The sequence below is a fragment of the Amia ocellicauda genome, chromosome 1, assembly GCF_036373705.1.
Source record: "Amia ocellicauda isolate fAmiCal2 chromosome 1, fAmiCal2.hap1, whole genome shotgun sequence".
NCBI classification, from domain to species: domain Eukaryota; kingdom Metazoa; phylum Chordata; class Actinopteri; order Amiiformes; family Amiidae; genus Amia; species Amia ocellicauda.
This window is the reverse complement of record NC_089850.1, coordinates 18943518-18956389: the sequence shown is the minus strand read 5'-3', so window position 1 is coordinate 18956389 and position 12872 is coordinate 18943518. Positions and strand designations below refer to the sequence as shown.

Sequence of the window (12872 nt, the reverse complement as noted above, 5' to 3'; positions counted from 1 at the left end):
AACAAATGTAACTTATACTCTTAGTTAGCTGGTCCAGTGATCTAGCTGTCCAGTTACTGAACTTGGGTCCTAGTATGTACCTCCTGTGTGGTGTCGGGTCCAGTGGCTGTGATAGCGAGACAGAGCCCTACCTCCTATCTCTGCCTCCTGCTCTGGCATCCCTGCCTTGTATCAGAGCATAACTCTCCCTGTTTGACTGCAGCTTTCTTCCCAGAAGTCTCCATAGGAACAAAAGAAAAGGTCACTTTCAGGTCAGCCATAGCTAAGAGCCCCCACCTCCCAAATAGAGTGGGGGGAAGAAAAAAAAAAAAAGCTAAAGTTTGCTTTAGCATCTGCTAGTCATAAACACTTTCTATGACTTTTATTGGGGTAAATAAGCGAGCATAAAGCCCTCCGTGCCCCCATGTCCACCCATTCACACAGTCAGGGGACAAAGACGTGCGTGATGCTTTCAGCTTGCAGTTCATATTTACCATTGTGCTTCCTCCACTGAGAGACACTCTTAACTGCTAGGTGATGGGTTTTTATGGAGTGTGCATTTTGCCTAAGAAACTAATTCTACCTTGGCAGATTTGTTTCAAGAAACAGATTTTAAGGAACTTTTTTGAAATTGTCATGTTTATTACTTATTTTATGTCCATGCATTATTCAGCATGTTATTTTGTCCTTCTGATTTGTAGATTGTGTGACTTCTGGATTGTAACGACTTTTGCAAAATAAATAATCTCAGGAGCTCTCTGCACGTGAAAATGAAGCCCAGGAGCTTCTCTCAAACTATAGATCAGTCTGTGCCGGTGCAGTATTATAACAGCCAATGTGTGCTGGGATTTATGCTGGGGAAAAAACCCTGGCTTGGGTGTCCTTATCTGCCTTTTGTTATGAAATTTCATAGGGAATATTTCTCTGCTGTCCCTCACTCCCTTAAGGCTGTAATTATTGTTGTCCTTCCAGGTCCCTTTCTTAAATATTATTTTGAGAAGATCTGATTATAAATAGCCTTATTTATTAATCATTCCTTTCCACTGAATAGATGAGGCTCTCAAAGCTGAATATAAGTGGGTTATACAGAGCAAAGTGCCTGGTAGGGTCCATTTTGAGCTTCCATTATGCGGTATAGCAATCAGCCCACATACAATCTTGATCTTTCCCTAAGGAAAGGGAGGAGTTGGTGTTAATCTAATATTGATTTAAAAGGAAAAAAAAAAATACAGCTCACTTGACATTTAGTACTATGAACACAGCTTCCATGGTCAGGATTTATTTAGATTAGTATCTATATTCATGTAAAAACTTTGCATGCATTATCAAATTTAGTGTGACTGTGGCTTTGAACGTCTGGCCAACTCGATGGGCTGCTCCCGCGCCCCAGGAGTGATTTGTGGATTCTTTTGAAATTCAAAACATTTTGCTCTCCTACAAAAATCTGCTCTTGAGAGGCCATGTTAAGAAAAGTTATGACATTCAGTATAGTGAATTACAAGGCTTCGAAGAAAGAAATCTGTTCTTCATATCATGCCTAATAAAAGATAAGCTGTGAAGAATATAATTTTTTTTGGCAATGTACAGATCTTCAACCTCTGGTTTCCCCAGAGCCACTTCTGTAGTCTGGCCAGTGAGGTCCTCTCCCACCAACTTTGGCTTCTGTGGAATGTCCATGGAGAATTTGGGTAGGCAATATTAGTGTGACCTTGTTAACAAGATGCGTAATCCAATTGCAAAGATATGCAACCTTTATCCAACTCCTGCACATTTGAGAATTCCTGTTTATTCGGTTTGATTTCTGCCCAAGACCTGCCATTCTATTTTGTTCACAGAGGGTCTTACTCCTTCACCTTCATCTTCTCCATCTTATCGATCCTCATTTAGAAACCTTCTTATTCGATGTCCGCGGCCCTATTTTTACACAGCGCGCAAGTCTCGTTAGCTGGCTGTGGATGTGTGCTGACAGCTGTGAGAGTAAAGGCCTGCATGCAAACTGACACTCTTATCATAAAGGGCGAGTGAATGGATTCAAAATACCATTTCCTTCCCAGTCCCCTCTGTTCCTCCCCAGATCAAAGCAGCAGTGCTTTAGAGTATCTCCTGTCTTCACTCATGCCGAGAGCACTTGGTGCAGGGTGGATCTCGCTGTGCGTGTACGGGCCTGTGGAAGTTTGCATTCCATTACAGAAAGAGAGACAGGAAAAAATAAATACTTAGACTAATTTCCTAAGACTAAGTGAACCAGTTCCTTCACCCCAAGGCATGGGGGCACCTGTGTGTCTGTGTGGCAGGGTGTTTGTCCTTTCACTTCTTAGATGGCTAAAGTGCATGATAGCCACAGTGTAAGTAAAGCAGGGGAACAGGTTAATGTCAACTCCAGCTAGAAGGTATCAGTAAAGACAACCTAGTACAGAGTAAACATGACACAAAGCATGTGCCCCCTTGCTGTGTCCAGATGCATCATGGTTATTCCAGGCCAGTTCCAGCTGTACAGGGAAAGATAACCTTTGTAGGTCTGCTGTTTGTATCTGAGAGCCTACAGCAGTGTGCAATCTGCAATTGAAGAGGTTTTTTTTTTTTTTTCTCACCCTTTCTCCTCTTCCTGTGTTCTTACCTGGGTAGTAAATGTCTGCTCAGTCATTCCTAATTGGGGATTGGATTTTCAACATCTCTATCTGGAACTTTATTCTCTTGCAAATGTCTCTTTATTTATTGAATTGATATACATGTTTGCATAAGTGTGCAGTTATTTTCTCTTTTTAATAGTGTTTGGCAACCCTAGTATTCCAGCCCTAGTCTGTAATCCCCCACCTGCTCACAACCTGGAAGCTTTGCTTGAGTGGCTCAGTTTAGCAAACAAATGGTTCCCTTAAGTAATCGAGAGCTGGGGTGGAATAAAAGCCAGAAGACGCCACGGCCCTCCACAGATGCGCAGGTTCAGCAGCGTGTTTTTGTAGACTTAACGAGGCAGCGTGTTGGCAGCTCGGTGCGCTGTTGTGTCCACATCACTTGCTCAGCTGTTTGAGAGAGAACACCTGGGGAGCACAGAAATGATCAACGGGCAGAAATTAACCTGAGTTGTGGCAGATTTCTTCTTGATTTCTAGAGGAAAGGGGAGAAGAATATGAGAGAGACGGAGAGCGGGAGGAGAATGTGCCTCTAATTGCTCTAATGACAATGTCATTTTTTTGTTTTCCCCAATGGACATGCATCACTTGGTTTCTGACACTTCTAGACATCCGGCAGTAACTCCCAGGATAATCAGGCAGGAGACGTTGATGCTTTTTTCACTGAATGGTAAAACCCATCTGGTGAAAGTTTGTACGGTACGGTTTGTTCTCTGCACCAGTGTACGAGGGTTGTACAGCAAATGCAAGTAAGACTATGCACTATAAATAGTGAGCAAAAGGGTAAAAAATCTCTCCTCAAGCACTGCACAGGAACTGTGAGGAAGTTGGAAGTTTTAGCTTTATTGGGTGCTGCATTCTTGCATTTGCACAGAAGCAAGGAAATGATGCTTTGGCATGATAACCTTTTCACCACAGATATTTAGAGGTATCTGTACCAGACTGCACTGCTCAGTCTCATCGGTGCATTTCCCTACACTGAGATGTAATTGGAGAGCTTGCGTTGTCGGTCTCATTGGGTTTGTTCTTCATGCTGTAAATGCCCAATAATCTGTATTTGAATAATTTATGACCCCTTTATTAAAAGGGGGAAATGTACAGTGTTGAAATTCAGGCCCTCTGAATTATGCAAGGGGATTATACACTCCCTGCTCCCTGGCAGACCAGTCATGTTATTTTCTTCTTTTTCTTTGGGGACTCGTGCAAAAACAATGTTTTATTTTTCCCCTTCCCCTTGTTGACTGACGAATTCTCTCCTCAGGGTAGGCAAGTTTGAGAGGATCATAGAGCCTGGTGTGGGGAGTTAGTTTGTTATCACAAGAGGGAGATGGGGATAGTGAGGGGTTCGAGGGCCGGGGGGGAGATGACTTTGATGGTTGTGCCGATGACGAGCTTTTTGGCCGGTTCCACATTCTGAGGAAGCTGAGCCGTGGTTGGCCCAGGTGTGGCGAGGAGCGGTTGGGGCTTGTATTCCCATCAGACTGGAATGCAGAGAGGGAGGGTTGAGGCAGATGAGCGATGAGTTTTGAGATGCTCACAGGGGGGGACGAGGCCTGGCTCTCTGTGCGGCGAGGGGCGCTGTTAGTCCGGTGTGTGTGAGGGTTTGATGATGAATGCTGCTGTCGCCGTGCCACTGTGGTTTTGTTCTCTTTGAGGTCAGTCGGCCTGTTGTGCGGTTGTAGCTGGCAGTCGTTCTTCAGAGCAGGAGTGTGAACTTGTGCCTTAACGGATGCCAGACTGGCTGCGACTGCCAGGTCACGGAACGCTAATATATACATTGTAAGGGTTTGAGCAAAACGGCTCTGTTAGTTAAAGTGAAACTCTCATACACCCATCCCTTCATAAATCAGTTTGTCCTGCTCTTTCTTCTGGACACGAGACTGTTTCACTGTTTGGCAGAATCCCCTGTAATGAAGTGTTAACTCAAGTGTGCTTTGTTGAATTCTGGTCTGTATAACATAACCAATGGACAAGCAAACTGTCAAACCACTTCTCTTACAATTTGGTCTTGTTGTGAAGGATTCCTACCCAGGTCCTCTGGGACTGTTGCGCCCTCCTGGAACAGGGCAGTGTGCAAACAAAATCACTTGTAGGAAACTGGAGGGGGGGTTACTGACCTCGTCGACCTGACCCCTGTGAACGTGTGGGTGTCTATGGAAGTGTGTCTCCAGGCAGTGGATGTGCTGCTGGGACGGGTTGCAGGGTTTCCTTACTGATTGGAAACCGGATACCATGTGATGCAGAGCCCTGCGCAGGACTGCCGGTGCAGCCAGGAAGCAAAACAGCAGTGCAGAACTTGGGAAGAACTACTTTGAATTTAAATATGGATTATTCATAAAGAAAGAGATACAATTTCCACTGGGCATATAGATCTGTAAGCAAGGATGTATTTAGAAGGGAATTTTGTAGCATTACCATTTTGTTCCATTGTGGTAAGTCTCTCTCTCTCTCTCTCCTCCGCCCCCCCCCCACAGCAGGATTGCACTGCTAGTTCCCTGACAACAGTGAGGAACACCAGGCTGACAATCTTTCCACCCGAAAATAGAGAATTAAGCAGATGACAGTGTATTGATGATGTTGCTTTGTGCCCTGAGTTTTGCCAAACCCGTCCTCTCTAGCCATCCCTAAGCCCTGCATAAATATTCCACCCACTGTGGAAATGAATATGACATCAGTGCACTGCACAGCTGTTAGCATCTGTTCACAGGTGCCTTCTGCTATTCAGAGATCTGCTTTCAACACCTGGATGAATAAGCTGCATTGAAGTGGAGTGCCCCACAGCCCTGTCCTAACCTCAGCGGATAGATGTCTCCCTGGGACTGGAAAATAAGTCATGCCTGCTGCTGTAGTGTACAGTGTGGGTCTTTATCCAGAGGGAAGGGTTGGACCAGGGCTCTTTCACTCAGCTAGGCAATTAAATGGAAAAACAATAAAACAGCCGTGGGCTGCGTCTCTGTATGAAATACTTGTAAAACTGGTCACTTCAGTATTCATGCTTCTGTAAATGACTAACTGAGGTGCTTTAGCACTTCCGGTTTGAAGTCTTTTAATCTACTGTGCGTCCCAGGAAGAAACGTTGGCCTTCCCTAAATAGAAGTATAATGGCTTGGGACCTTATTTCCCCTTACCTCAAAGTCATGACTCATTTACCAGCCTGTAAATTGTCCCAGTGACTGAGCTTGGCAAACTGTTCGATTGTAATTAAATGTTTCCACGGTGTTGAAAGCTGATGCTTTGACCTGCTGGACTGGGGTCTTCTCGGGACTGGGCCCAGGACCTGCCTGCTTCAAACCGAGGCTGGTGTTATTAAGGCTGGGTGGAGAGTAAAGGGGCTGTGCATGTGTGTGGGCAACACTGGGCTACCTGTGGCGTTTGCTGTAGAGAGGGACAATGGAGAGGATCTTTTCCCACATGACATCATGCTCCCCCCTGGCACAGTTTAGCGCAGTCCTGATTAATTCTGGCACTTCAATCGTCTTTTTTTTTTTTCTTCTTCTCAATTCTTTAAAATGATGGCTCCTCCGACCTTGTTTTGTTCCCCTGTCTCTTTGTTGGGGGTCCTTTACACTCTGCCCTCATACAGTAAGAAGCTGTGACAGCTTGTTGGGAAGGGGGATGGGGGAAAGCAGCTGCAGCCTACAGTTTGTGAATTGTGTGAACTCTAGTAAAAGTTATTGAGTCCATGCTTTAATTCACTCTGACAGGGCTCTGGGAGGGATCTGTTCTAATGAAGAACATCACCAAAAATAAACTAAGGCACATGAGTCAGAAAGTAAATTAATAAATCAATACATGCAAAACCTTTCTGGACTTTCTAGATTTCCAAGAAGTCTATCGCTCCTGTAAAATGGGGGCATAGTCTGATTTATTAATTGGACGTTTAAAGGATGTTTACTTTTGCTTCCATTTTCGCATCCGCTTTCAATACTTTTAAGCAAAGTATTTCCTTTCAGTCCGCTGCACTTTTTCTTGTCCTTTATTCAATAAACAACAATGCAGACTTTCATGTTTCCCCTGTTTCTTTCAGGTCTGTCGGGCGCTACAGTCCCTTCAGACGTTTGTGTGGTTAATATGTGACATTTGTGCGGGAGTGTGGCCTGTTACTCATTACTCTTCAATCCCTTTTATTGTGTTGACTTTTTTCCCTTCCCTTTCTTCATGCAGCCGTTACAGGACACGTGCGAGTCCATTGCAGCCCACTAGCCCCGTGAGAAAAGTCAACTTTTAGGTGTCACAATATCATAATCTAGAAAATGACACAAGCCAAAAAGTGGCTGTAGCTGTCTGAGTGTGCAGCAAAGAAGTCAGCTGGTCCAAGTCCCACACCTGAGCCCCTCGCACCGTGAGCGTTGTGCTGGGCGATGTTCGCCAAAAGGAGGGACACTGCTTAGAAGGGCAGAGCCCACAACTGTGCCAACCTCCTGATTTAAACCTCTTTTCGTCAAAGAAAATACCAAGGGAGGGGGCCAGGGCCTCTGCAGACTACACTTCACTATGCTACTGCAGTAATTACATTTGCATCTCCCCCCACCCCCTCAGTAACACGTCTGTGGATCACAGTGTCTTGCCGAGCGCCTCAGCTGTGCCCTTCTGCCTCGTAACCCTGAGTAACTTTTTTTTGAACCCCCGTGGTGTCTACCAGGCGAGGGCTAACACTTCACTCGCACGCATGTCGTAACCCAGTTTATACTACTTCTGTTGTTGTGTGGGCTCTGAGCACATGCTAATTAGGGATGTAACGGAGCAGACCGAAATCCGTGTCCGTCAAATGCGGATTGTAAAGCGTTAACTCCGTGGAATGCGGATGGGAACGTAGCGTATTTAGTTGTAGGTTGAGGAGCATTTTGTATTTGCCAGTATTACTGTAAAATCAGTTTGCTACAGTTTTTATGAAAAAAATGAAATATTTAACATTTTATTTAAATGCTGTAAATGTAAAATACAGCTGAAAAAACCTCAGCTCATAGTCCTAAAATTGAATGTAATGGAGTACTTGTATTACTATTACTTCACAGTTCAAATTAACAATTGCATGAGTCTCCAGACATTTTGAATTAAATGTTTAATTCTTACATGATTTCTTAAGTTCTTAATATTAATCTAATACTACTATTACTTGTCACTTTACTAATTACATTTTTTTTTTTTACATGTAGTTTTACATTACATATCAAAAACACAAGCAGCTCTGCTTTGTTGGGCAGTAGCTGCTGATCTGAGCATCACAGGGGTAGTTGACATGCAGGGGTTTAACTGGCATGTTATGTGGTCAAAAAACAAAAATGGCCAGAGAAGGACAGGGTCAAACCCAAGTAAATGATGTAAAAATGAGGAAAACCGAAAAAGCATGCCCATTCCAAATATAAACGGTATTAATCTTACACATCATTAAATGACTGCATTATAGAAGTGCAAGATTTCACGTTAAAGTAAGTTGCTGATGGATGTTTAATTGTTAGCAATGTTGTATTTTGTTAATGCACAAAGCTTTTTTCTCTCTTCTATTATCATTATGCTTTCTATCTTGTGGGTGTTTTGTGCACCGTTAGATACTTTACATTGTGTTGTAATCCTACCTTTAAAACACTAATACAAATTATTAAAGCCGCAAGACACATCTACCGGTTTAATTTGAACTCGTTACATGACAACCATGGAATCCATGATGGATGTGTTTGAGTTATCCTCGTCTGTGTAAACTAGCCTTTTTGTGGATCCAGACTTCGTCACAACCCTAATGCTAATCAAAAGGAATGGTACCCTATCCAAGACTTCTCCAATAGGACCCTTTTTAGGTCTTTGCTATGGGGAGGGGTAGGAACTCCATTCAGTCTTAATTTGGTTCTGTATAGTGTGGGATTTGTTCGCAAAGCAAAGCATAACTGTATCATGAGGAGCCACCCACGAGATTGAATCGCTGTAATGTGGTGGATGGCTTTATTGTATCTGATATTATAATGTTACCCTTTGAAATGTTGTATACAGTGTATTTAGAGCTTGGCTATGTCATAGTTGTTGAGATTTGTAAGTTGCTATGGACAAAGCAGGCTGCTAAATTATTTTTATTTTGTACAGCTTTTAAAAAGTGCAGAGTTCACGTGGGGAGACTGAAGGAAATGCCAGGAAGTTTTGAGCAGTTTGAAATATTCTGAAAAGGCTTTTTCTCCACCCTCCTCTAAGCACTTTGCTGCATCAGGAATAATGCTGACTAACCTCTGATGCCAAGATCCTGTTCCAGATTTGCAACCATTGCTTTATCCCTTTCAAAACTTGCTGGATTTGCTTGACCCACGTCACATTTTTTGTTTATTTCAGATAACAATTAAAAGCTGCCAATGCATTTGATCTAAATTGAAAAGTGGCCAGGTAGATGCATCAAATGAGCCTGGAATCATTATGGTACATTATCCTAGACATGGTGGGAAAAGATGCTGTGAAGTGAGGAGTTGAGTTTGCTAACCATGTCAGGCTGCAGGACGTCCGCTAACCAACCTTGACTGAGTATACTGTGCCCTATGATGTGAGCAGCCCTTGGTCAGCCAAATCCTTGGCCACACTTCAGTACTAGTTTGAGAGGAGGGTGGAAACTGTTCGAGGGGTATTGCTGTGCAGTCTAGTTTCAGTTTGAGTCTTGGTCCTCTAAGCTCATGCAATTGACTAACAGGATATCAGCTTAACTGCTGTTCAAGGATTAATCTTTTAACACCAGCTACTGTAATGCAGATGTACTAGCATCTGGAATAATTGTGTATGTATGTATATTAGTTAGCACTTATTGGAGCCTGTGCCAGCTCCATGTATGGTTTAAAAACTACATTTTTTAATGTACTTACTTTCTTATTTGCTTCTTCCTCTCTGCTTGAAAAGGGGTTGTAATGGTAAATGATTAACCTGCTTTTGGGTTTATTTGCTTTGCTAGCGCCAAGGCTCTGTTTCCCCCTCCTGACTGTGGAGCGATAGTGGCAGCCTCTTTTCAAAACCATCAGGTGTGTTGGGAAGACTTCCATCTGTCCCTAGGACACTGTGTCCCCCAGTCACTCTCGGTGCACCGCCGAGTTGCTTTGGTGTGTAGGTTTGTGCTGGACAGATGCATGTTGCATTACACTGAGAGAGAAAATATTGTATGTGTGGGTGGGCGACACTGCTGTTATACCCTTGAGCAAGATTCTGTAATGAGATTGCTCCAGTCAAAATCCAGCTGTATAAATGGGTATTTGTATGTAAAAAAATAATGTGATATGGTAAAGGCTGTCTACAGTTGTAAATCAGTTGTATATTATGCGCATGACAGGGTAAGATTCTTTTTATCTGACTGTAGTGGAATATAGTAACTTTTCTTTCTCCATCTAGATTCACAGCCAGTCCTAGGCAGTCAGACTGCAAGAACTGATAGGGATGTTTTAAACACTTAATCTGTGAGGTTCAAATTGGTGTTTGCTCATTTTGTACTTGCATGATATTTGCATTATAAGCAAACGTCCACGACTGGGCGTTGCAATCACTGCGGGTCGAATGTGTATCTGATTAATAAGGCTTTACATATATCGGGGAAGTTACTGTCTGGAGTTTTGTCTGGCGTCTAAGAGTCTGGCTGTGGGCAATGTCTCTGGGGCTGTCTCTGGGCCAGTACCTTAGATCGTGCCTAGTCTGCTGTAGGTATTGTGGATGAACATCTGTGTGAACCCTATAGAAAAGTGTCTTTAAGCCACTTCTGCAGTGACTGAGAGCTCAGGCGAGCCGCCATCTCTCCTAGCTGCGCAGGGCCTAATCCTCGAGGTAAACTACATACGGACACATGGTGGGGACTGAATAACCCCCAGCTATTTGCGGAATGTGTCAGCCCCAGACGGGGCACTTTGTAGTTCCTCATATGATACAGTAATGCTTTGTTCTCCAAACACAAGCATTGGGTTATTAGCATGTTCATCCATTTATTTATTTTTCTTAATATAAAGAAAATATCAGATTTGTCGGGCTGCTCATGTAATGAATGATGATCAGAGATGTAATTGAAATATATATTTACCACATTTATCCCTCAATATGGTCATAAAACAATGTTTTAATAAAGGTGTATACGGATATAATTGTTTTGCATTATTAAAGGAAAGAAATGTATACATTTGTAACTAGTTAAGGACTGTCTGTTACAATACAAAGTTAATTTATTCCTTATTCCTTAACAAACTGATTTGTTCCCCCCACTGTTTAGTTTTCCCAGTTTTGTTTTTAATCATAGAGCCACTTATTATACTGTTCCTGTTTTATATATCAGTAGTTTAATAACATCTGTAGTCAACTCATATTGCATGTACGTGTATGTGACCCTGACTGGATGTTTTTTTTCCTCTCCTCCATTCCCGTGTGTGTTCCTGGCTGTGTGATGGATGAAAGGAGCCAGCCTAAGGTAAGCCCTGCAGCAGGATCTCTGTTAGGTTGTGGTGAAGCGTGTTTGAATGGTGGTGGTATCGTATCTCCTGGTGCTGCTCTCTCCCCTCTCCCCACTTCACTTCCTCTCCCCTTATCCCTACCCTCCCTCTCCTCCTTTTCCCCTTCCTTTCTCTCTCTCTCTCATGCTCTCCTCTCTTCCTCTCCTCCTCTTGGACAGCCTCTCTCTGTGTGTCGCTCTTGTGTGTTGTGTGGTGGTCAGCACACAGAGGTGTGGTACAGCTCAGGGGAGGAAGTAGAAAGCAGAGCAGGATACAGCCCCCCCTCAGAAATCCTTACAGCAGACATACTAAAGGGAGTGAGAAACTTAATGAGCAATCAAGTGTTGAGTGTTTTTTTTTTTTTTTTTTTTCTTTGTTTAGTTTGTTTATGGAGAAGATGAAATGGATTATATCACAAGACTCGCTGCTTGCGTGACTCGCCTGTGGAAATTAACCGGGGCCGTTCAGGCTTCACTGTCCTGCCTGACCAGTGCCCGTTGAAGCACGAATGTACAGTTACCCCTCCTTCCTCAGTTTATTAAAAAAAAAAAAAAAAAAGCAAAACAATCCAGCAAAGAAACCACCCCCCGCCCCCCTCCCCCCCGAAGTTCGCTGCCTGAACTTCCCTTATACCATCACCCCCAGGGAGGAGGCCAGAGCATTCAGACACCCCCTCTGAACCCACTGTCTTTCTGTCTCTCCCTCCCTGCAGGTTTTCGCCTATGATTACTGCTTCTGGTCGATGGACGAGTCTGAAAAAGACAAGTTTGCAGGTGAGCCTGATATATTTATTTATTTTCGTAATCAGGTCTTTTAAGCCGGAATCGTTCAGTCTTCACATTGTTCGTCTCTTTCCTCTCAGGTCAGGATGTGGTTTTCCAGTGCCTTGGGGAAAGTTTGCTCCATAATGCCTTCCAGGGCTACAATGCCTGTATCTTTGCCTACGGACAAACAGGTGCGGACTTGCTAGAGCTGGGAACCTGTTCAAAACTAAAGATTTCCTCTGTCTTTTTGTTTTCATCGAGACTAACTTTAAAACCGTTAACCACGGACTGCTAGGTTGTTCTTGCTTTTAAATTATAGATTGTTCTCCTCGTTAAAACTGTTAAACCCAAACTGGCAACTGGTTTATTAACACTAGTGCCAATGTAACTCCTTACCTTTAATTCATATTCCTGCCCAAATGCATAATGGTTTATGGTTGGCCCTAGCTGTGTAGAACAATATGCTTAATTACACTTATGCAGATCAACAGTTTGGCCCCAGCACCCCCCACAAGCAGGTGAAGGGCTGTGTTGGGGGCGCAGTGTTGAGCTGTGCTTTGTGCTTGCAGGCTCAGGGAAGTCTTACACCATGATGGGCTCTGTGGACCAGCCCGGCCTGATCCCACGCTTGTGCAGCTCGCTGTTTGACAGGACCCTGCAGGAGCAGCGGGAGGAGGAGAGCTTCACAGTGGAGGTGTCCTACATGGAGATCTATAATGAGAAGGTCCGAGATCTGCTGGACCCTAAAGGGTGAGGAGGAAAAGCTCTCCAAAGTGAAGCGTTACCCCCATTTTGGATTGTGCATTTAGTGTCTTCATTTAATTTCCCTCCTTTCATTGCTCTGTTTCTCATTCTATGTATGAGGGGCCTCCAGGCCTCAGGTTAGTGACTCTCCTTGTCTTGTTCTCTCTCCGCAGGAGCCGCCAAGCCCTGCGAGTGAGGGAGCACAAAGTCCTGGGGCCCTACGTGGACGGCCTGTCTCGGCTCGCAGTCGCCAGCTACAAGGTACGGCCCCTACAGAGGACGTAAAGAGGTCAATGTCCAGCTGTGGCAGCTGTGTCCAATTAAAG

The 12872-nt window shown here is 43.9% G+C and overlaps 1 protein-coding gene across 4 annotated transcripts in view; it reads left to right on the top strand.

The window, feature by feature from the left end:
• The window catches only part of kif13bb (kinesin family member 13Bb), a 43539-nt gene that overhangs the window by 5715 nt on the left and 24952 nt on the right, over window positions 1-12872 (top strand). For all 4 annotated transcript variants that reach the window (XM_066697508.1, XM_066697510.1, XM_066697509.1 and 1 more), the window contains exons 3-7: window positions 11004-11016; window positions 11751-11811; window positions 11901-11993; window positions 12372-12552; window positions 12720-12807. In XM_066697508.1, the coding sequence (XP_066553605.1) occupies window positions 11004-11016; window positions 11751-11811; window positions 11901-11993; window positions 12372-12552; window positions 12720-12807 (436 nt within the window). The remainder of the gene's footprint in view (window positions 1-11003; window positions 11017-11750; window positions 11812-11900; window positions 11994-12371; window positions 12553-12719; window positions 12808-12872) is intronic.